General features: G+C 35.1%; 3 protein-coding genes and 2 long non-coding RNA genes across 9 annotated transcripts in view; 1 reads left to right on the top strand and 4 right to left on the bottom strand.

Moving 5' to 3' along the window:
* Positions 1-15,872, bottom strand: part of LOC129427571 (CSC1-like protein 2) — a 49,179-nt gene extending 33,307 nt beyond the window's left edge. For 2 of the 4 annotated variants that reach the window (XM_055184134.2, XM_055184135.2), the window contains exon 1: positions 15,575-15,871. The gene's annotated coding sequence lies outside the window, so the exon portion shown is untranslated. Of the gene's footprint in view, positions 1-15,574 lie in introns of all 4 variants that reach the window. The other 2 variants (XM_055184136.2, XM_055184137.2) reach the window with 2 other exon arrangements.
* On the bottom strand, positions 626-5,501 carry LOC141369527 (uncharacterized). The gene is made up of 3 exons (XR_012373316.1): positions 5,135-5,501; positions 2,408-3,217; positions 626-754 (listed from the first exon to the last, which is right to left on the bottom strand). It is a non-coding gene; the product is annotated as an uncharacterized lncRNA (long non-coding RNA).
* Positions 6,413-9,710, top strand: LOC141369526 (uncharacterized). Its single transcript, XR_012373315.1, has 5 exons — positions 6,413-6,791; positions 7,513-7,586; positions 7,715-7,780; positions 8,282-8,443; positions 9,236-9,710. It is a non-coding gene; the product is annotated as an uncharacterized lncRNA (long non-coding RNA).
* Positions 15,873-18,651: 2,779 nt separating the features above from the next.
* On the bottom strand, positions 18,652-20,749 carry LOC129427063 (vascular cell adhesion protein 1-like). 2 transcript variants are annotated; one of them, XR_012373373.1, is made up of 5 exons: positions 20,270-20,749; positions 19,935-20,171; positions 19,710-19,815; positions 19,107-19,150; positions 18,652-18,779 (listed from the first exon to the last, which is right to left on the bottom strand). XR_012373373.1 is itself a non-coding variant. In XM_073876457.1 (4 exons), the coding sequence occupies exons 1-4, from the start codon at positions 20,191-20,193 to the stop codon at positions 18,775-18,777; spliced, it is 414 nt and encodes a 137-aa protein (XP_073732558.1). In that variant the 5' UTR covers positions 20,194-20,749; the 3' UTR covers positions 18,652-18,774. The 2 variants fall into 2 exon arrangements, 1 of the variants encoding a protein (XP_073732558.1); XM_073876457.1 differs by having other exon boundaries at positions 19,935-20,749.
* A 1,619-nt stretch (positions 20,750-22,368) lies between these two features.
* Positions 22,369-24,594, bottom strand: part of ralbb (v-ral simian leukemia viral oncogene homolog Bb (ras related)) — a 79,398-nt gene continuing 77,172 nt past the window's right edge. The window contains exons 5-6 of the mRNA XM_073876412.1: positions 23,770-23,947; positions 22,369-23,242 (exon numbers count right to left, since the gene is read on the bottom strand). Coding sequence (XP_073732513.1) covers positions 23,123-23,242; positions 23,770-23,947 — 298 coding nt within the window. The 3' untranslated portion in view covers positions 22,369-23,122. The remainder of the gene's footprint in view (positions 23,243-23,769; positions 23,948-24,594) is intronic.

Genomic DNA, 24,594 nt, shown 5'->3' with positions numbered 1-24,594 from the left:
CACAATTCAGTTTGGCAACGCATGACGTCACCCATTAAAAGTGAATGAGAAGCGTTAACACTTATGCCCCGTGTGAGTTTACACATTAAGAGTTCTGATCTGTGAAGGGATAGGGATGATCATGGCTGACTGGAGCTGGACCAGACACAATCAACGGCATGTGCACCTGTGCGTACAGAAAACTGCTCACTTTAACGCCTTTTTGTGGTTAAATTGTTTAAAATCACTTGAATGTTAACATTTCCAAGCCTTTGAAACACGTGCAAATGATAAACTTTTCCTAATGAAATTTGTGTATTAATCCGCAAATCGCATGCGGCCCGAACCGTGGGTCGTGATCGGGTGTGTCTCGTACATTTTGAAAAGTGAAGCTGCTGTCTCTTTGTTCGCCTCACGTAAAAGAGAAAGAACTTGGTGTATGTTTTAAAGGTCGCACTCTGCATCTCTATCAAAAGTCCTTCACAAAAATGGAATTATCTCAGCTTTTTGTTCAAAATTTTTTGTTTTTGAAGAAACCTAACCATATTTGAGAGGTGATAAAAAGAGAACTAATGAAGGTAGGATGAAACGTTTTTTTTTTTTTAACGCAAAGGGGCTTGTCTTTCATTTGATATATTGTATGTTTATATATTTTAAAGGGACACCATGAAACTTTTTGGCCACTAGGGGGTGCTAGACATGTATTTTTCACGCCTAGCGCCCCTAGAGCCCACAAGCGCCGCAGCACTGTCGCAAAGGAAAGGAACTGGCCAACCTAGGGCTGTCGCGGTAACCGCATTACCGCATGACCGCGCTACTGACAAGCCCAACCGCATGGAAAAAAAGCAACCGCAACAACCGCGCCTTTCACGTTAAATTCAAGAAACTATATGCCGCCTTGTTTTTCACGTCATACAGTACATGTATAATAAAGGCCAAATAGATTGTCAAGAGTTAAGAGAGTAGGCCAATTTGTTTTTCGTAAATTTCAATTAAAAATGTAATACTTCATATTTCGTTCAATCATAGTGCATGTGTGAAAAAGTAAAACTGAGATGACAGAATAACTGTGGCATCGTCCCCTCTAGATGCAGTTTTAAAGATTAAAAGTACTTTAATATAACTGATCAACCCAAATAACGCCAAAATATAACTGGTTGCTTACCAGCATTAAAACCTCATAAAAAAGACCTTTATAGGTTTTTTCTTTGTGCATCTGCAGTGTCCGCTCCGTGGAGCCAATATAACGCCGTGGTTGCTTTTCTGAACTGACTGACTGCACACTTGACTTTCACATTTAAATATCCAGAATGTGCTAACAGAGGTTTTTTCATCAACAGTATCTGCGTGAAACATTATAATATAAACATTGATGATCATCTGTCGACTCGACTGTTTCATCCCATCCTCTATACACGGAGAGTCTGCTTTATTAACGGCTTTTCCTTCGCTCCGCGTGAGCTAAACGTTTCCGCTTTTTGCTTTTTTGGTCGAATATAATTCTACATATTTTCGACAAAGGAAGACACATGATATAATGTAAGTTATTATAGATAGCAGCATTTAAGCTTGTTCTGAAATGATGACAAATCTGTGTGACTAAATATGACCTCTCCAGCTTAATTTAGCCAAAATAATGATACATTCGTTTTCATACTTTATACACGTTATAATATAATTTATCTACTAATATATTATTAAAAATGCCCTAAACATTGATGATCATCTGCCGACTCGACTGTTTCATCACATCCTCTTTTCACGGAGAGTCTGCTTTATTAACGGCTTTTCCTTCGCTCCGCGTGAGCTAAACGTTTCCGCTTTTTGCTTTTTTACTCGCATATAATTCTACATATTTTCGACAAAGGAAGACACAGGATATAATGTAAGTTATTATAGATAGCATTTAAGCTTGTTCTGAAATGATGACAAATCTGTGTGACTAAATATGACCTCTCCAGCTTAATTTAGCCAAAATAATGATACATTCGTTTTCATACTTTATACACGTTATAATATAATTTATCTACTAATATATTATTAAAATGCCCTAAATTATTATGCATTGCCTTCTGTATTGCATTCGTTTTGTACATTTTACAGGTGCACAAATACTGGCTAATTTTAATTTCTTTAAGACACTGCTGTGTTCTGTATTGACTGATGCTCTGTTAATTTGCGCTTAACAAGCCTAAATGATGTTCTTTATTTTTGTTTTCTCAAAAATACATTTAGCTTGTGTTAATCATTTTTTTATAAGGGGAAATACATGTAGCCTACCCTTCATCTATTAGTTGACCTCATTGTTCTGGATTTAAAAAATAATTTTATTTTAGTAAATGAAGGCGGTAAAACCGCATACCGCGCTGGTGAGCCACGCAAAATCACCGCAAGGGAAATTCCTTCACCGCGACAGCCCTAGGCCAACCTTAAAACTAAACTAAAAACTAAACATTTAAAACGCTAAACGATCAACATTTTGAGACAACAGGGAGAAACGCAGTCATGTTACAACTTTCTGATGAGGAACTCGTCGTGGCAGAAGCCATTTCTCAATCTGAAGGTTGCAGCCTCCGGATGTCGTATTTCTAAGCTGTATACGTCATCAAGACTGTCTTATTTCACAATATTAACAATTACAAAGTTGACAATTATACTTAGTTAATCATAAATTGTTGCAGTATGCTTATGACTTGCGAATGTAATGCTCAGTTTACCTTAATAACCCAGGCTTGATGACGTGTGCAGCCTGCACATTTGACCTCCGGAGGCTGCAGCCTTCCAATTCAGAAACGACCAGACGTATTTCCTTGCCTTTTTCCAAACAAATATTGTTGCATCGTCTCTCTCTCCCTCGCCACCAGGATTTTCCGCAATGGCGCTAGTTATTCCTCTTTTTTGTGTGAAAATCGCTCCAAATCCAAGTAAACCGATGCGTTTAGGTCTGCCGCTTTGTAATACGTCACGCGAGTGACAGCGGAACGCAGCAAATGAGGAAGAGAGAAGAGAGAAACGCTCGGATCTGATTGGTGAATGAATAGGGTTTGGTTTTACACTGTGAGCAAGTTTGAGTGCTATAGCATCCTGGATTGTAATGTAAATATCATAGACACAGTAAAAGAAAGGTAAATACGTGAACACAGCATCTGAATACAGGGAACTATATGCAATATAATCGCCGTAATTTATAAAGAACATCGCATTTATGTATGAATCAACAGTTTATATAAAAAATTGCCTTAAAGTAGGCTTGGGCGGTAATACGGTAATATGGTATACCGCGGGATCTAAAAATAGCAAAGGTATCAGTTTCTATACCGCCATACCGGCATTTAAAAAAAAACAATGAACTTATATAGCAGACAAGGATTAAATATTAAATTAGGGATGGCGAAAACTAAAAATTTTCTTCACCGACCACCGAGCCATTAACTGATTAGTTTAAAACAAGTTACGCTGTTTGAAATAACAGCCATTTCGAGCTGCGCCTGCAATTTCGCAACTCTGTCGCATCTCTCTGCTGCTCTGCCTCCGGCTCATCCGAAACATCAGTCGCCGCGGAGCTTGTATGCTGCTTGTATGTAATCGGAGGACAAATGACTCCTTAGTTTCAAAATGGTTTTGGTAAGGTGATCGCGTGGAAAATAAAGGCGTTTGTCTTATTAGAAGCTAATTTGAAACATCGCCGCGGCTTATTTAAGAAAATGACAGACGCCGCTTAAGTTTGAGGTAGTGCTAAAAATAATAAAGAAAGATGATGATCATCATCACCTTATCAGTTAGCACTGAAATGTAGATGTAATGTATTTCCAAATCTAAACCCAACTTGTGCGGAATGTTGCCTATAATAGACTGCAACACGATAAAACAGGCACCTTCAGAATGCATAAAAGACGCACAGCCAAGGCAGGTCTAACTCACGCTGTGCCTTCTAATAACGACTAGAACAACTCTTTTGTATAATTATTATTACTTTTTCATTTTTCAAAAAGACAAGTGTCAACTTCTGTTAAGTGCAACATGGACGATGCAATGCTTTGCTGATGCGAGCCGCGAGAAAGCCCTTGTCTGTTTTAGAAAGAATGCAGCAAAGATATTTAATGCTAATGTATGAGTTTCATTCATTTATGAAGAGGTCCGTGCGTTCTAGTTAACAATGCAATGCAAGCGAACGCGCCGTGTCGGCGCCTCCATGTCACGGTTATTATATTGTCTATATTTGCTTTTAATTTATTAAATACGCGCAATTGGTTGATAAAACATTTATGAAAATTAAGACACAATTTATACAAAACGAAATTCACTTTAAAGAAAGGCTTTCTACAAAGCAAAACCTAATTAAGTGGTAAAAATGTCTAATGATTTACAAAAACAAAACTTAATCTGCACTTTACTGTTAAAAGACGTGAATGTTAATAATTTGGAATACAACCAGGAAAGACTTTCGTTTTAATTATTTAATTGCTGGATTTTACAAAAAATATTTTTATTTTATATGCTGGAATATGCAGAAATATAAGTTAACAGAAGGAGGACTTTCTTTATTTCATTAAAATATGGCAGAATGTGCAGAAAATAGGTTTAAATGTTCAGCAATTTTCTTCAAGTCTGAGACTGTTGCTTTGATTAAATTTTAGCTTGATGCAATGTGAGTGCACGAAACCAAACGCCGTGACCTCCCGCCAGAACCCAAATGCCGTGACCTTGCGCCAAATGTTTTTATTGGTTTATAAGTACAAACAAGCGAGTTACGAAATATTGAGTGTGAGGGATTTGTTCACTTCACACAAAAATATCCTGGAAATTGGAATGAGATGGCTAACTGTAGTCGCGTTTAGTCCACTGTCTATAATAGCCTAATTTAGAGATTATTTTTTTTAACCGACAACTGGTTAATTCTGTTTGACCTTTTGTATTTATCTTTTTTATAAACTGCTAGTTGTTGCTAATAAAAGTTGTTAATATTGTTGTGCATGTTATTTTGTTATTTCAGTATTAGTGTTTGGTATTCAGTTTCTGAAGGGTTTAGCCAACATTATAGTGACGCTGTCTGATTACGTCACAATTTTATAATTATTCACGGTAATACCGTATACCGGGGTAAAATAGGGAGGCGGTTTGATGGTATCAAAATTTGGATACCGCCCAAGCCTACCTTAAAGGGGAATCGAACCCGGGTCGCCCGTGTCATAGGTCCGTGACACTAAAGACTGTGCCACAGAGTCACATAATAGAAGTTGCTCTCTACACTCCTTAAGTAGCCTCCAGCAAAATTCACCTTAAAAACAAATTGTGTGGAGGAAGTGACGTATGCCGTAAAGCAGTCAAATTTTGTAGTTTTTTTTGGTGCTCTGGTTACTACCAGAAACCCTAAGTTTTAAAATACGAGTAAAAGTGATACAGACCCCGTCAGGCTATGGTAGACATGTCATTCAACCTATTTAAAGTCGATGTACTATCACAAGGGTCTTGAAAATTTATTATGAAGGTTGAAAAATTACATGGTGTCACTTTAAGAAGAAAATTTTCTGGAAGGCATTAAACTTGAAAATCATGAAAAATGCTGACGCTGGCTGGCAACTTTTTTTTTAAAACGCTGGCAGGGAAAGAGTTAAGGTAGTTGTTATTACACTGATATATGTTCAATTGTTCATTTTTGTGATGAGTTTCATTTTAGCTAGTACTTTGATGCTATAAAAACGGGGCGTGTTGTTATGGTTGGTATGGTTTAATTGGGCGAGCAAGCTTTGGGCGGAAGTTTGATACCGCAGCTCCGTCTTTGGCTCCATGTACGCTTCCCTCTGCGCATGCCCTGGCTCCAAACTGATGTTTTACGTAACATGGCAGCGCTCATGGACGGACATTTTTGGCTTCAATTCATTACAATGGAATATATTTTTTTGTATATGGTCACGGATCAACTGGTATCCTTCAAAGCACTAGAAATTTTCATTTTATTAATGCAAACAAGTTTCATTTCATTCACATACCAGAATCCCCCAGGTGCGACAGCAAGTTTTCACCTCTCTATTTTTTAATGTAAAACGTTTTACAAATTTTTGCAACATGTATTGTGTCACATCATATTGTGGAATACTGTATCATGACCCATGCATTGTGATATATGTATCGTATTGTAAGGCCCCTGCCAAAACACAGCCCTATCTGTATTATAACTAAGTATTGTTTTTAAGAAAAATGTTTTCTTCAAAATCTGTGGTATGTTAATGTTTTTTTATTTCATTGATGGCTTTTAATAAAATATCTTTTTATAGCTCAACATATAATTACATTAACTGTCACACTACAAGAGGAATGTGGAAAATAACACTGTTAACACTCACATGCTTCCTATAAGATCTTCAGAGTCCTGCACACGGGCGGGTGAACTGGTGAAATAATATAAATGTAGGCAGGAATCAATATACACTGTAAAAAATTTCTGTAAATTTACATGGAAATTCAACAGCAAAATGCTGTTTTCATGTAATAACAGTAAGCTGCTGTTTTTTACAGTGCATTGTGGGTAGACTTGCTCACTTCAGGTCGGTTGTCGAGCAACAACAGAATGTCACTGTTATTTAACGGTATTATAGCATATTTTTCGTTGTGCACGCCATTTTGGATTGTCTGCATGAGGTAGGTCTGCAACTTTATCGGTGCTTGTGCTATTTTAAAATTACATATTACTTTTAAATATTGCATTTTATTCGGTAAAGCTTTTAAAAAATAAATCAGATTCCATTTCCTATTTTAATCAGGCAAAGCAGGTATTCTACCATCACATCAGTTACACTCACATCAGATTACAGGTAAGAATTCACCAAAGTTTTATCCAACCTGTTTATTTTACTAAAATCTGTGTAAAAGATAAATGAGGAACGATCAAATCAATTATGGGTTTTGTGTCTTTACATTTTTAATGTGTGCATTCTGTCTATGCAAGTGAAAGATACAATTGTGTTATCTGCAAATTCGCCTGTTTTTTGTATTATCTTAAAATCCTTTTAAAATCCTTTGTTACCAAGTATATCTACAAATAACACTAAAAAGATCTGGTATTTGTAAATTCATTACATGCTTGCTAGCTGGTTGAAACATCCTGTTGTATGTGGCACGCTTTTTTGGTGGTAAGACACATTAAGTTTATAAAATGGACATATCCTGGCTTCATTGTATACAGTAAGTTAAGGTAGGTGGGGTATATGAATTCGTAGTCTGATTACACAAAAATTAAACAAAGGCACCCTAATACATAAGACTTGAGCAGTCAAAATGGTTCTTGGTGAAAAAACAAATGTAACTCATTTCATTCACTGTGCATCTAGAAGTCTTTGTTGCAAACATGATTTCAAACTTGTTAAGTCATCATGCATCAAGTACAAGAAAGTGCAGTCAAACTTGAATTTATGATTATGGTTAGAAACTGATGTACATTAAAAAGTGTTACAGTTTTGTATGTTGCAAAACCATTTGAATCGCTTCAAAAGATTACTACTTGACTCATCTGAATTACTTTTATCCTCCATGTAGGTATATTTTGGTGCTATTTTGGTCCCTATTCCCTTTTCGTGCATTGTATAGACCAACAAATATTACAGATTAAGGTGAGTAAAAGGTGAGAGAGTATAACCATTGTATAACCATTCATGTTGTGAGTAAAATGTCTTTGTTGCCTAAATATGAAGTCTTTTTGCAGATGTTAATCATCATAAATTAATATCTTTGCTGATAGATGTCTGCCACTCCTGCTGACTTTGAGAAGACTAGTAACTTGTAACACCTCGTTTGATCCTGTTTGGTAAATATATAAAATTTGACATTTTTTACTAAACAAGGCCCACACTCCAGGCTGACACAACCTTTTACTATCTTTCTTTCTTTCTTTCTTATTCTTTATGCCATTCCAGCATCTTTGGCTATATTCATGGTGAGAACTGGTTAAGCCATACACAAGTTTTTATTAACACAAGTCAATCCAGACACTGGTTGGGGTAGAGACAATTTGGCATCTATGGGTACCCAGAGTAAACCCACGCTGACACACGGAGAACATGCAAACTCCACAAAAAAAGGCCACTTTGTGGTTTTCAGTTTACCTTTAGAAACATTAGTGGCCCACAATTACTATACATTTAATTGTACCATGACAATGGCCTCTGAAAATAACATACTGTTAGGTTGAAGGACATGGCACTTTGTGTCTTTGCCAGTGCTTGTATATTCTTCTCACTGCCTTTTCAACACTTAGCTCTCCAGATATTAAGGATTATAGATTAATCTATACATTCATTTGGTCCAGGTGATTCTCAGGGACAATGGATTAAACAATGGATGATCAGCCTGAAAGCCAAAAGGGTGTTCAGCCAACGTGTCTCACTGGACTTGCTGCATTGTTTTCTTTGTATTACATCTTCAACTTGCAAAAAGTGAAAGCAGCATCCACACTGGAAGTCCTTCAAAGGTAACAAGTTATTTTTTAAAAAATTTAAAAGGAATGGTTCCACATAATATAATGATTTCATTAACTTAACTTAATTTTAACTTGTGACTGTCTTTAAAGGCGGAATTTGTAACTTTTGAGGAGGCAATTTTGGTAAGGCTTCACAATAAGGTCTCATTTGTTAAACGGGATAGTTCACCCAAAAATGAAAATTCTTTCCTCATTTACCCTCATGTGGTTCTAAGCATGTGAGTTTATTTATTTTGTTGAACACAAACTGAGATATTTTGATAAATGATGGTAACCACACTGATGACAGTACCCAAGTCAACGGTAAGTGCAAACCTTGTGCTTACCATCATTTATGAAAATATCGTCTTTGGTATTTAACAGAATAAAGAAACTCATACAGGCTTAGAACAAAATGAGAGTAAATTATAATATAATTTTCATTTTTGGTTAAACTATCACTTTAACATTAGTCAATGTATTAGCTAACATGAACTAACAATAAGCAGTACACAGAAGTATTTAGTATTTTTTGTTAATAATAGTTTATAAAAAGTAATTTGTTGTGTTCGTTAGTTCACAGTTCATTAATGTGAACAATTCCAACTTTTAATAATGTCTTAGTAAGTGTTAAATTAACTCAAAAGGGCTGTGTAAGAATTGTTTATGTTAATTCATGTTCACTAAAATAGTTAACTTATGTTAACTAATGACACATTTTTGTAAAGTTTTACTGGAAGTTTGATAATCTAAGTCAGAGTTTTAAATCATTGTTCACTGAAAATATTCTCTTTTTATTTCCAGACGCTTCATTAAAATCAAACCGGGAAACAAAGGTGCAAAGGGAAAGTGACCTCTAAAACAGGAAAACTGCAAAAGAAGACCATCAACAGTCAGTCTCAAAATATCAAATCTTTTAAAAAATACTTTTGGACTTTGAGTGGTACTTTATTTAAAATGTAGCTGACACTTCCCACCAATACAGTTTTTTTTTAATATGGTGGGGTGCAGTGATGGCAGGTGACTTCTCAGAGGAGGCACGAATGCAAAGCTAGCCAAAACATTGTCATGTGTGTGGCTCGTCACTTTAAAATGTGTGTTTGGCGCGTCATGTGAACCTGTGCATCGCGTGTCATGTCAAGGTGCGTGCCTGCTCCAGACACTTTGAAGTGGATTATGATAAAAGAGATGCTCGATTTTTCCATACTAGCTTAATCTCATGTGTAATCAGAGATTTGTGTTAAATGAGTGTCTTGCGGGTATCATGTGAATGTCTCTTTTATTCTTTATCATATTCAAAGCGTTTGCGGGATGCACTTGTTTTGACATGATGTGCGATTCATATTGATTAACATTACGCCCTTAACACATATTTTGCATCCTATCCACCACTTGTTGTTGTTGTTTTTTTTTATACTGGTTTTTATATTATAGACCATGTTTTCATATTTAAAATTGGGCTGGTGTCTGTTAAAGAATAAGCAAATTAATGTTTTATTGAATCCTTTTAAAAATGTGGTGTTTTTACAGTTGTGAAACTTTTGTGCTTTTTTTGAAATCTAAATTTTAAACTACATTTGTATTTTAAGTAAAGATAAGGCATCTCAATATTGTTCTTTGTTTGTTTGATTTTTTTTTTGTTGTATTTTATTATGTTATTGGTGCGTTTTTGTTGCACCACAGTTTATGCACTGAATATTAAAATATATCTGCTTGTATTTCTGCCTGTTTTATGGCATAACAAACATAGCATAACAGTCAATCTGGTGTTGAATAGAATAAAGAATAAAAAATTCATAACCTGGCCTTTTTTGTTCTATGTTATCCACTTTGACAAATATAAAATGCAGGGTATAATAGGATTTAAATAAAAAAATAATGGAGTTGTGACTAATATGTACTGTAAATTAACTGGTATATGATGCTTAATAACAGTTTTATGCTGTAGATAACAAAAACAGTATCATGCTATTAAATAACAGCTGTATTCTGTAGGTGACACAAACAGTACCATGCTGTTAAAATAACAGTTGACTGCTGTAGGTAACAAAACAGTATCATGCTGTTTTTTCTAATAACAGTATCCCGCTGTAAATTAACAGTGCAATGCTGGCAACCACAGCTTCCAGCATAATACCGTTTTTTTACAGGGAAATTTTTTACAGTGTAGGCACGGGCGGACTGCAGGGGCAGTTTGGGTCGCGGTCTTTATGTAAAATTGATTGCACTTACGGGTACTGGATTAAATTAATGCAGCTGTTGGATAACTGCTTCCACTGTGTGTCTGCGACGTTATTGCTTGCGCAACTGGCAACAGAAGGACTGGCGTAAGACTGACCATCCGGTTAACGGTCCAGTCGATCAATTCCAGTCTCTGGCTGGTCGATCGGTGCATCTCTAATAACTAAACCGACAACTAAAGAACAAACCACTGAAAGCCATAATGAAAACGCTCAACTTGCTTTATAAACAAATAAATGCTATTATGTCTCTGTTATTTAATCAAATGCACTATATGATACTCTCATGTTCATACCTAATCCAATGAAACCTACTGAATATCAATGTGCTGTATCACTTCTACAGCTCCAATCCAATCCTACAACATTAACATGAACAATAGAGACTGAATGTGCAAAAAAAAAATCATACTACATAATAATAAAATATGCATAGCAAACATGAACAGTTGCATTTACCACAATTAAACCTTGAACCAATATTTCCATAAATCCACATAAAGTTAATTGAATGAGTTCAGTAATGTCCAGCAGCACGAGTTACATCATCATCATCACACACATCATTTAAACATTTCATCATCTAATGTCTTCTGTACTGTTGTCCATCTCATTTAAATGCAGTCAGAACCCTGCCAAGACTATTTAATAGCATCTGTTTTATTAGATGATCAATATCCTGAACTCATCTGGTGATAAATCAGACTCATGTGGACAGACATCAAGTTAAAGATCACAACTGATGACATCTCATGAACTCAGCAGCACAGTCACGATATTCCTCTGAGCAAGATGTTTAGACTGAGAGGAAATCCCAGAAGATTACAGACCCAGATATGCTAAAGTCATGAACTCTGTGCTTTCTTCAGAACCACTGAATGAGTTTTTAATGCTGGTTTTAGCAGAATGTAACACACAATCAAACACAGTTTTTATCTTATAGTTTTGTTCACATTACTAATTGGCGTTTAAGAAAATATCAATACATGTGAGTAGTATTGTGACAATACTGTATAGATTTAATTTTTTATGCAATACCAATATTTTTTTTTTTTTAAATAAAAAAATGATAAAAGACTAATGGTAGTTGTTTCATGTGGAGTTTACATCCCATAAACAATGACAGGAAGTACTAACACAGGGATGGGTCACCATTTTTTGTTGTTTGCAGATGGTTGTTTGTTCTGAATGATTGGTTTTCTAAAATTATATCCTATTATATTCCTAAAAAATTAAATATCGCAATATATCAGTATTGAAATGTATCACAACATATTGCATTACAAACCCTGATACGTATTGTATAGTGAGTAGGGTTGCAAAATTCTGGGAATTTTCAAGGGTGGAAACGTTCCATGGGAATTAACAACAATATATGGGAATTAATGGGAACAAACTGGGAATTTAAAAAAAGAAATGGCAGAGTTGCCTATATAAAGGAACTCACGTAAATGTAGTTTAAAAAATCATGCAGCATTATTTTGTTTAAAACAAGATTTAATTCAGTTTCAGAATTTCTACCCTGCACATTATTCAGTCCGGAAATTTCCCAGAAACTTTCCACCCCTTTGCAAGTTTCCACCCCTAGTAATCGCTAACCTCTGATATGCCCTTTAAATGCCAAACTAGTAACAAGAGCATAAACAAACATCTCATCATTCAATATGACTCTAGTGGTTGCTCAGTGTATCAAACATTTTGATTTCTTTTTATTAGTTGAATTATTATTTTCTCATTTGGTCTTCAGTCCTGTCAGTAAAAATCCACCAGCAGCAGTTGTTCAGCAGTGTCATAAACACGCAGACAGCGTGACTCAGCAGTGATAGATCAGCCGTCTGCGCAGCTGCGTCTGACAGCAACACGGGCCGCACTGCTGGGTGTCATGTGGCCGAACCTCCGGGGAGTTTGTTATCTCACCCGAACAGACCCTCAAAGACACATGAGATGGGGTCGAACTAGATTCTAAAAGACGATACTGAACTGACAGAATTTCTGTTTATCTATAAAGCACTGGGATACAGCAGATGACAGCAGATTTGAAGTACAAAGTCAAATGAAAACATTTACTATGTTTCATTCATGTGGGGGTGATAGTTTGGAGTAGGGTGGCACACACTGTTAATACAAACCTTTCTGTTCCTAACAATGTTGTTCATACAGGTTTACATGTTAAATCAATACACCCTTATTTATGGGTCGACAAGATGGCAAGCTATCATTGCCTCTATCTGTTGCTCTCATGTGTGCACGGCACGCAGACATGTACAGTAGTGACATTGCATATACATGCATTTTGAAAGACTTACTAGTATAGTAAGTGATCAAGAAGGGTGATGACATTGACCTACAGGTCAAACATCAGTACCTGCTAATTAGATGGAAATTTGGCTACAACCCTCAATAACCAGAACCTGCTCTTTATATCTAACATTTGGACAAGCCTCTCTTTTAAATGATCCTATCCACTTTAAAAGACACAGACAGAAGAGCTTAATTCTTACATGATATGAGTTTGGCTGAAACTTTAAATCTGAAGTCAAACAGAGTATAAGATCCTGACAGTACCGGGTCAGCCGTCATTATAAAGTGTTTGCATGTTTCCTCATTGGCCAGCGCAGACTGAAGCTCCTGCAGAAGAGCACTAAATGAAACCCAAACTTTTCTTCTGCCCAGCAGGCAAACACAGTCGAGCATTAAATTACACCTTAATGTTCAGGATAAAAAACAGAGTCTTCAAAGGTGACTTCAAAGAGACAAGGCTAAAGGCCATTCAACATCAAACTGGTTGCAGAATTTAATGCAAAACTATTTCAAATGAATACACCTCAAATCTTTTTAAAGGAGAAGTGTGTCAGTTCTGCAGCCCTACCAACTTTAAAGGGGGCTATGGCATGAAAATCTGACTTTTTCCATGTTTAAGTGCTATAATTGGGTCTCCAGTGCTTCTATCAACATAGAAAATGTGAAAAAGATCAACCCAGTAACTTAGTTTTGGTAAACCATTCTCTACAAGCACATGAAAAATTAGGTTGTTAAAATGTGACTCTCCTTATGATGTCAGAAGGAGCTCTTATTATAATAATACCTCCCCTTAATCTGCACTATCCAATCACAGCACTGCCATTTAGTGCAGAGAAAAGCACAATTGAGTTTTAATTGCAACAAACCACTATTATGGTGATCAGTGTTTGCATTTCAACAGCTCATTTGCATTTTAAAGGACACACCCAAAACGGCACATTTTTGCACACACCTACAAATTTTAACATGCTATAATAAATTATTTATATGGTATTTTGAGCTAAAACTTCATATATGTGCTCTGAGGACACCAAAGATTTATTTGACACCTTAAAAAAGTCTTGTGCCATGGCCCCTTTAAACAGGCTTTCAAAGACAATCTCAATATTAAAACATAAATATTGGATGCATGAATCATATGATGTCACAACGGTCATTCTTCTCACAACTAAAAAGTTGAAAACAATTGAAAATTGACAGTAGAGATAACATTACAGCTTCTTGTTTAATTTATAAACTGCATAAACTTTTCAAAGATCACATCAGCTTTTGGAGAAATCAAGCTTACATCATCAAAGCTGAGCTCTCTGAAATCACATAATCAGAAACTTCTGAACAAGACAGAACTGAGACACGCGGTACTCTACTGTATTTTATTATACCTCTCTGCTCGGTTACAGCAAGCAGTTATTACACTTAATTACACTTAATCTCAGGCATAGTTTACTTTCCAACTAAAGCACTTATAATGATTGAATCTTTATTTCTATTCTTTATTTAAAAACAAAATCAGAAAGTTATTGCTCAAAACTGACAGTGTGGCCAACACAGACGTTTTACAATTACTTATCTGAACAGCCGAGGTCTTTTTATAACTAACCCACAGAATCCCGGTTAAACCTACAGACTTATTGTTTCAAACAATGACAGTCACCACACACACACACACACACACACACACACACACACACACACACACACACACACACACACACACACACACACACACAAACGCAAATAATAAAAATATGGGAAAACTAGAAACTCCTGAATGAGGTCACCGGTTCACAGGTGCTCCTGTTGAAATCATATTCAAATGTATGTTAATAAAGAGAACCACACACTGGGAGGCAAATATGACAAACTGTCTGTGTGTTTCCAGCTCACAACACCACTAATGACAGAGAATAAATCAAGCCTTATAAAACTGATTCATACAGGACTTCTTACAAAACAAATAGATAGCATTCAAGAAACATCGTGAAACTGTATTTAAACGTCATATCATAACAAAATTAATTTAATGGAACTTAACTTTCAGTGGATTAGAGCCAAATCATTCAAAAATTAACATATTTAAGATGTTATAATGACTGTGGATTGCTTCGCGCATTATGAAGAATAACAGAAGTCTGTCAGAATTAATCCGTCTTATGCAGACAGACTGGCTGTGAATTTGACCATACATATAACATAAAACCCGAGAAACTGAGCGAATGGACTAAAGACATCACTCACAGATAGAGAAAGATACAGACAGACAGACATTGAAAAAGAGAAACGCGTTAAAACAAAAGAGAAATTGTCCTCGGAATGAGCGCATGTGTTACACAATATACTGTAGCTCTGGGATTATTGTTACATTTGTCAATTCTGACCAATAACAAAAGAGAGAAAAAATCAACTGTCGCGTAAAACAGAGTTTAAAAGTAGCGCAAGAATGAATGATTGACAGGCCCGCCCGATGATATAATGTAACACATATTCAAGTGCCGCCGCCGATGACTCAATGTAGCGGATTCACAGAAATTCTGCGCCAAATCAACAAACGCATTTGCAAATACACGCGAAACTCATAATAATATAATGATTTTCTTTTTACCTGTCAATACAACTGGATTTTCTGTCACTGGCGTTTTCCTCAGCTCCAATGACAATATCCTAAATAGGATAAATCCTTTTCCAAATCCAGCCGGGCAGAGATGAGCTCTACAACGCCATTCAATAAAAATAATATCCTCATCAGAATTAAAACACGCGCATTTCTTCTCGACTGGGTCAGATCAGATGATTTGACACGCGTGGGAATAATGCTTATTTATTTAATAAGAGAGACAGTGCACAGACGAGGACGGCCGAGGATATAAACACCGGCTATTGGAGGCTTAATATATTCAATCAAGACTTTCTATGACGCTTTCCAAAATGGCGGCCTCCATGAACACTTTTCAAGATAAAAGTCCAGGCTGAACATTTTAAAACCCAAGACAGAAAATACACGCATTATTATAATAATCTCAATTCAAAGCTTGGTCAAAAACACGGTTTTGGTAGTTTAAGGAATAAACAGTTCGGCTGATATAGTTTCAAACCAAATCCTTTTGTTTGCATCCACTATTGATTTGTTATTGCATATTCGGGCTAACTTCGCCATCTGCAGATCAATAGTGGAAATATAGCTTGAAAATATAATTGAAGAAAATATATTTGTTGTTCTTTATATGAGCGTTATTTTATTTTTTCTTTGCACCATTTCTTGTAAAAAAAGAAAGTGATTATTTAAGTTTTATCTTCATATGTTTAAAGTATAGATCATATGTTTATGAAGATAGTGTGTGCTCATGAAGGGCACTGCATGCTGCAGTGTATATTATATATACACATTTAACCCTGGAGAACCCACGGGTAAAATTTGGCCAATGTTAATTGCTGCTAAGAGAAGGGTTCTTGGGTTCTCCAGGGTTTAAAGAATTTGCCAATGCATTTAGGTAAATGTAATTAGCTTTTTTATTAACAGGAGCACTAAAGCAGAGTGCATATCTGTTTTATTTCTTCACAATGTTGAGATATTGCAGGTTTAATTGTTACATGTACAGTGTTGCACCTCTAGTCAGTGTAAAGGGTTTCACTTTAGCAGTCAGTCAGAGTTTACATAAGTTTAATTTATTAAAATCAAACACTATATCAGGCCTACAATTATCTGCATGGGTGAAAAATAATACAGGGCAATTTACTTAAATTGAGTTAAGCATTGTCTTAATCGTTTCACAATGAACTGTACATGAACTGAATAATTGGTTTTACAATGGAGGCAACAAAAGCAAATGCATTGCCTATATAAAAAAGCTTAGAGGATTCTTAGTATAATAGAGAACATTTGATTAAACAGCACCTAAAGCTTTTAAATATGGGTCTTTTTAGGGCCTGTAACTTCCACATGTTTGATATTTAAATAGGGGAACATTCAGAAGGTCAATTAATAAAGTAAACTGGTGGTTGTGTAAAACCCAAGACACCTGCAGTTATTAAGCCTAAATAACATTTATTTTTTAAAGTAAACAGATAGAAAACATGTAACTATTGTAAATGTGAATTTTTTGTGTGTTTCTTCCTACACAGACTTGAGATGCAAACAGTTCTGGTCATGGAGAGGTGGCTTAGAGAAACTCCAGGAAGACTTTAATCCTGAACAACATCTCTCTTATCTTCGGCATAACAATATATATAGCGATAATCACATTCATAGTTTTTAGTGTGTGTGATATAACAGATTTTGTGTTTTACATGACATCACTTTAAAGACACTCATTTGAGTGAATAATATATATATTATTTCATTATTCATTTTAATACAAAGTTACATATCTTAGCTAAAGGTTGTAATAAAGACCCCGGCTAAAGGTGCATGCGCATCTTCTGCACAATAATCTGACTCATTGCTCTCTCTGCTTGCCTCTACGGTGTTCTGATGCAGAGATACAGGTCTTGCTAAACTGTTGCTAGGGTATTCTCATTGGTTGCTAGGGAGTGGCTAGGCAGCTGTCAATGATGATACTAAACTGAATGAATTATATAATTATATTACTTACTGTAGAATTTAATGTATTATTGAACATTAAACATTAACAAGTCTTTATCTTTACAGAATAAAACTAAAATAACAGTCTCATGCAAAGCATTGAATCAAGCTGTAAAATAAGTCATGAATTGTCTGTAAAGTATATTCCATAGTGCTGAAGTGCATGGTAAAGTAACTGCTGTATAAAAACATTTGCCACCTTTGGTTAATAACATCTTTAAACATTAAAACAACACAGTCTGATTTTTGCAAACCTGCTGTGACATAATGTCTATTGTGAGAGATGTTGTTATACTTCTTCTTCTTCCTTTATTTCTTAATGCCATGTGAGAGATGTTATACATAAAGAACTGTGTTGTACAGTTAGGAAGTTAAATGTGCATGTTTAGTACAATTCCCTTTTATACCCTGCTTGTATTGTGATTCGATACAGATACAGTTATTTAACACGTTAATTGGTGCTGTCCCGTGAGTGGGACACCTACGTTTATTTCAATATTTTCTATGTAAATGTTAATCTATCACGACAAACTATATATTGTTGGAAAGGTCTAAGAATGTAGTTTTCATATTTCAAAGCCTTTTAGCAGTAATAATAATGCAGTAACTGTAATTTATTCATTTGAGACACAAGTATGCAGCAAACCTCAAAGCAAACCAGCATAAACCTCAGTTTTTTGACAATTTTATGTATTAAAAATTATAATATATTGCATTTTTATTTATTACAAATAAATGTAAACTGCTTAAAAAATATATATATTTTCACCTCTAGACACTTCCCTAAAAAACGTTGAAGTGTCTTCTTTAAAACCAAAAATTACCAAAATTAAAACCAAAATTAGGCTTCTAGACCAAAAAAAAAAAAAAATGCCAGAGTTATATTAATTTAAAGGTGTATATCACCTTTTCACCAACCCCCCACTCAAAAAGGGCTGCGCCAGTTAAAGGGTTAAAATATTAAGAGAGATTGTTGAAATAGCACAAATACAACTAATATCAGTCTGAAGAGTAATGGTGTTGTTTATCAGTAGAGGTCAGCACTGAGCTATTAGACTTTAATAACAGCATACTGGACATCAGCCGCCACTGCAAGACTTTCAGCAGTTTTATATTTACTGAAATGAAGATGAGAGTATTGAACTTTATCCTTATCTTCAGACTCTTCTCTCTTCTTCAGTTCTGAGGTCTCGGCCGGTCCATGGACATTTGAATACAAAACATCATTCTGAACAGAAGTAACACATTTGACAAAACATTACATATAACTTAGAACATTAAAGTTTTGTTCATGTTACTTTGGCAGATATAGCAGTTATTACTGAACATATATCGGGGGAAATATTTATTAAATACTTTGCAAACAAGCAAAAGTGTCCTGTTAGTGATGTGATTGTAGAAAACACAATGGGGTCACGTGATCTAAAGATATATCACCCCGCATAAAGTGACCCATCTGTGTAAAATCAGGCTTGTGTGTGTGGACATTATTTACAACATGACTAAATATACTGTTCACACTGCACCTTTAAACAAGGTCATTTTTATATTTGACCTGTGTGTTTCTCGTTTCCTTCAGGACGTCTGAAGTTTTTTCTTCTGTGTAAAAAGGGCAAAAACATGACATCATACATATTGAAGTAAAACAAGAAGAGTATGATCTTGGTTACTACTGTATATATATATATTATGAGGAGAAAGTCCATGACGAGGGGTGAGAACAAGAAGAATAAGACATTTTGGCTCAAATGGAGATATATATCAATTGGAAGCTCACAAGGAGCTCTTTGCTTCCAAAATGACACAAGTGAAATCTTAATCAATTTGGATTTATAAAAAATTTGTACAGAAAGTAACTAAGATCAAACCATGGTAATGTCACTTCTGGTTCTCAACATATGATACATTTATTGCATAGCCAAAGAGTATCCAAGTACTGGGACATATTCATTATTTCTTATGTAATGTTTACTTCATTTTATTCAGTAAATCACTATTTTATTGATTAATTCAGTGTAGCATCTCTAAACTCCTCCCTATCATAATAATTAATATCAACCAGTTAATTTGGACATCCATCCGAGTACTTTAAGGATACAATGATTTGAGATAAACTAATATTAAGTGCAAATATTATTTAATGCAGATGAAGACTCACATCCTCCATCCAGCTGCAGAGATGAACATCAGAGTCAGAAGAATGAGTAAAGATAAGAGAGAGATGATGAATCCAGCTCTGTCAAACATCACATCTGACTTCATCCCTGAAATAATCAGAGACTTTAAAACTCAAACCTCTCTGTTGTTTATTAAATAGGATTCATCTCTATATTGTGCTGTAATGCAGGGGTTAAAAAAGACAAAAATTAAATCAAATTCAGACCTGTCAGTCGTATAACTGTGCTGTTCTGAGTGCCGATTGTGTTTGTAGCTTCACAATAAAAGAATCCAGTGTTTCCAGTCTTCACAGTCAAACTTTGACCTCGTCCCAGTATCTGACCAGTATCAGAGCTTTTAAACCAGTTATATTTGGGTTCTGGATGAGCATCACTGCTGCAGGTCAGATTCACGTCACCCGTCTCCAAATATCTGACTGATGCTGTTGTGTTTCTTGGAGCATCTGCAGCATTCACAAGAGTCATTAAAGTAACACTATGTAGTTTTTCGACCTTTAAATAATGTCTCTAAAATTATTTCAGTGATAGAACAACTCTTAACTGGACGAATTCTACTGATCCTGCAACCTGAGTAGCCTCCTAGCTGCTACAAGCACACTCTGAAAGTCGATTGGTCGGGTAGAGCACACAGCCCCTCCCCTCCCCGTGCCTGCAGAAGAGTGTCTGATACCAGGCACTGTTGCACTTTTCAACCACATGGGGGAGCCAGAAGTCAATCTTACATGAAAAATACATAGTGTTGCTTTAAACCATACAGTTTGACAAGTTTATATTTCTTATTAATAAATCACAGGTTTACTCACAGATGTCTTTCTCAGCAGATGGGAATGATTTATAATCTGTAAGAGCACAGGAATATCTGCCTGTATCTTCAGGACCAACATTTAGTTTATTGTTGGAGTGTTGAAGATTTAAAAGCTGTTTGTTCTTGTTGAAGTTGAGTTTGTTTGAAGGACAGCTGCTGGTCAGGTTAATGTGATCTCCTGACCTTCAGTAATCCTCTCACTACTCACTTTCACATGAAGATCTACAATTGCAAATGTATAAGCACAAGTATATCTACCTCACCTTATACACTCACATAAAGAAACGAGAAATGTGATGTTACACAGACAAATATATAAAAAACATAAAACATAAAAAATAATTCATTTACCTGTAACAGTTAAAGTAAATTTGCACAAAGTTTTACAATAACCATCATCATCATCATTCAAAGTGTAATAGGCTAATATTTTCCACAATCTGTCTTTTTTAGATCTTTGATTGTAAGGTAACAGTTCTGTTGAAAATCATCTACAGAATATCTATTACGAATATTTTGAGCTTTTTTGTGGTTGACCATTTATATTTCTGTTTTGGCGACGGCAAGACAGAACTGTTGTTGATCCAATAGGAGCACAGATTACATCAGCAGAATAAACAGATAAACCTGAAATGTTAAAATACAACAGTACATCATTCCTAACTATTACTGATCAATTTCCAAAACAGTCACATTTATGAAGCAGATTTGTACCACGTAAGGTCATTTAAAAACAAATAAAAATACTTTAAATACTGACTTTAAAAACTGTTTTTGAATGACTAATATAAGCAAAACACAAGAGATAAGCCACTGTGAGTAAAGGTTTGATTTTAACAGGGTACATGTCTCCTTCAGTTGATGAGAAATAATTCCTTCTTATGAAAATAAATAAACACTCAGGAAAAATAATGAAAAGAAAAGCTGATAAACTCAGTGCTGTTTTATAACGTTAACTAGTTCTCAGAAACACACAAATTAAAATGAGGAACATTCCATCTGTAAGGCTGTTTATAACACACAAAGGCGTCACAATCACATGCCAAAAATATCTGCAATGACAAGTGAGATGATTTTAGGTTTCCATTATCGAGTTATTATTCATTTGGCTTTTTTAATAAGAGAAAATTCATATGACATAACCAAAAATATCTGGGCATATTTTTCCAGAACAAGAATTTTTTATATTTGATTACATTTTGTGTCACTTTTCGAAATGCAAAACTTAATATTTCATTAAGAATATTGTTTAGATGACCTACTCAAACTGCTTACAACTTGAATTACAGATTGATGCCACAAAGTCCATTGAGAAAACATCACATCACATCACATTAGCAGCAGCTTTTATCTAATTTCACAGCGCCACTTGCAGGTGATGAGAGGAACTGACTGTGTGTATTCTATACAGAATATTTATCTATACACAATTCATAAATATACTCTTTATTTTTAAAACATCCAGCAAGTGATGTGAGGATTTAGACACAAAAACACTTCAAATGTTCATTTCAATGCCTGTTTTTTTTTGCAGTCCAGTTTGTTTGAATCCTTAGGTTTGTTTGTGTGCATGTGTAAAAAAAGTTTAATAGTGAAAATGGAAGTTGAGCCAATCAGATGTGTTTTTACACTGGGGTGTTAAATGCTGAATAGATGCTTTCTCACATTCAAAGTCAAGGTGACCGATTACCTCCGGCTACACTTTATTACTCTCATAAAATCTTACAGCCTCGCTGCTGCTCCTTTGTCAAAATTCCAGAGGTCATTCAATCACAGGAACAAGAATGCAAAATTCCTGCTTTTCTCCTGCTTTCTAAATCATCTTCAAACAGAGATTTATAACAAATTCAAGGTTTATTTACTAGAATAACCACCAGACAGAAGTGAAACAGACACATAGAAAAGTGATTTGATAACAAAAATAAAATCTTTTGAATCGTGTGTGTTTTGTAATAAAAGTGGCACATTTTACGCAGTGACTTCTGTGATTCCTGAAGAGACAATGTTATCTTCACATATTAAAGCACAATAATGCTTCAAAACAACACAAAATATATTTTGTGTATATATTAGAGTATTTGATATAAAAAGCAAATGTGTAGATTACTTTATCACTAGTGAAAAAAGATTTTCTGTACTGATTGTTAGTCAAAACTTTCTTAAGTAAATTGTTGCATTTAATGCAATTACATTTGAACAAATTTATGAGTGATTAATCCATTTAGTTTGTGTTTCATGAATGAAGAATAAACATTCCTTGTGCTTATGGGCTGGTACCGGTTCAAACAATAACTGATGTGATAACCTGACATTAGAAATGTTATACAGACTGATGCATTAAAACTTATATCCTCCATATTCCAGGTTGATTAGAGTTACATTAATGATTTCATCTCATGGCACCTTGGAAGACCTGAGAGACATTGAGAAGGTGTTGAAGACGTCTGCAGGTGGCTAATGACACCAACAACATGTGCTTTGATTGTATTTGGCAACAAAAATGACGGAGAGGAGAAACTGGTCTCCTTGTGGTCCATTAGATCGGCTCAGTCCAGTCAGCTTGATGTGGGAATCAAGCGTTTGTGTGACTTAGAGAAGCACACATCTCTCCTTCAGACTCTTCTTCTTTTTGCCACTTTTCTTTCCGTTCTTCTCTTTGTTCTCAGACATCTTTTTTGCACGCACCTCCCTCATCAGATCAAAAAACACCTGAAATTAAAACAACAAGCTTTATTTATACTCACCACAAGACCTTAAATTCATGACATATTCATATTCACTGAGTATCAGATGTTCTCAGATATGAGCAATATGTTTTTTTAAACAACTGGTAAGTTTAATGATTCAGACAAAAATGAAAATTGTTCAAAACCCACATGAGTTTTCTTCCTCTATGGGACACAACAGTTCATTTTTGTTTAACAATCTACTGTATAGACATCACCACAGGGGAACCAAGAAAGCGGTCCACATAACTGAAAGTCATAAGGATGACATTAATAGTTTTGCTCTGTACATTTTGGAGTTTAAAAGTCCCTGCATGATCACTTAAAGAAAATCATTTTTTTAAATAAAGAGATTTATAAAAAATAAAGTCTTTATAGAGATTACATTTTTCTTTAAAGGTTTAAAAAAGCTCAAATCATACTGACACAGAAGTAAAACATGCATTTTAAAACAATCATGTATTATTTAATTATATATATGTAACAGGGTTTAAATAAAATGTACACAACCTTGTCCACATTTGCTCGAGTTTTTGCCGATGTTTCCACATACTGTACAGACCACTCATCTGCTTTAGCTCGAGCCTCGTCTGCAGAAACCTGACGTCTGTCCTCCAAATCAGATTTATTTCCCACCACTAACAGAGGGACTATATCCTCTTCTGCTTTCACCCTTAAGATCTGCTCTCTGTAGACACAACAACACATTTACAGCACATACAGTAAGCTTTTAATGTAACACAGCTACAAATGATAAAATAGTACTGCAAGTCCTAACCAGCTGCGACTGCATCAAGACAGAGAAAAAAATACAGACTAACAAGCTTCACAAATCTATGCATTAAACAATAAATATGTTCGCAGTATTTTGGTCATTTTTGGTTTCTTTGTGAAGTATTTTTATTCAGTGAGGAAGCTTATGTGTCACAAATAGGGTCGCAAAGGGGCAGAGGATTCTGGTAAATTTCCGGAAACTTTTCATGAAAACTCTGGGGGATTTTGAAATATTCCAAATTGGAAACTTAACAGATATGATATGGAAATTTAGGGAAATTTATATAAACTATATCATATACAAACATAAATAAACAATTTGTTTGGTCATAAGCAGACATACTTGATTTTAATATGAATGTTTTTGAAGGATTTCTTGATCAAATAAATGCAGTCTTGATGAGCATAAAAGACTTCTATCAAAAACATTAAAAATAGTAATGTGTCCAAACGTTTGGGTGGTAGAGTAAGGGGCCAGTCACACCAAAAGCGTTTATGGCAGTTGCAGGCGCCTTTTTTGAATGATATTCTATGGGCAGGGCGCGTTTGTGCGCTGTTTAT

Source organism: Misgurnus anguillicaudatus, chromosome 14, assembly GCF_027580225.2.
Source record: "Misgurnus anguillicaudatus chromosome 14, ASM2758022v2, whole genome shotgun sequence".
Lineage (NCBI taxonomy): Eukaryota > Metazoa > Chordata > Actinopteri > Cypriniformes > Cobitidae > Misgurnus > Misgurnus anguillicaudatus.
Note: the sequence above shows the minus strand (reverse complement) of the source record. Positions and strands in the feature narration are given on the sequence as shown.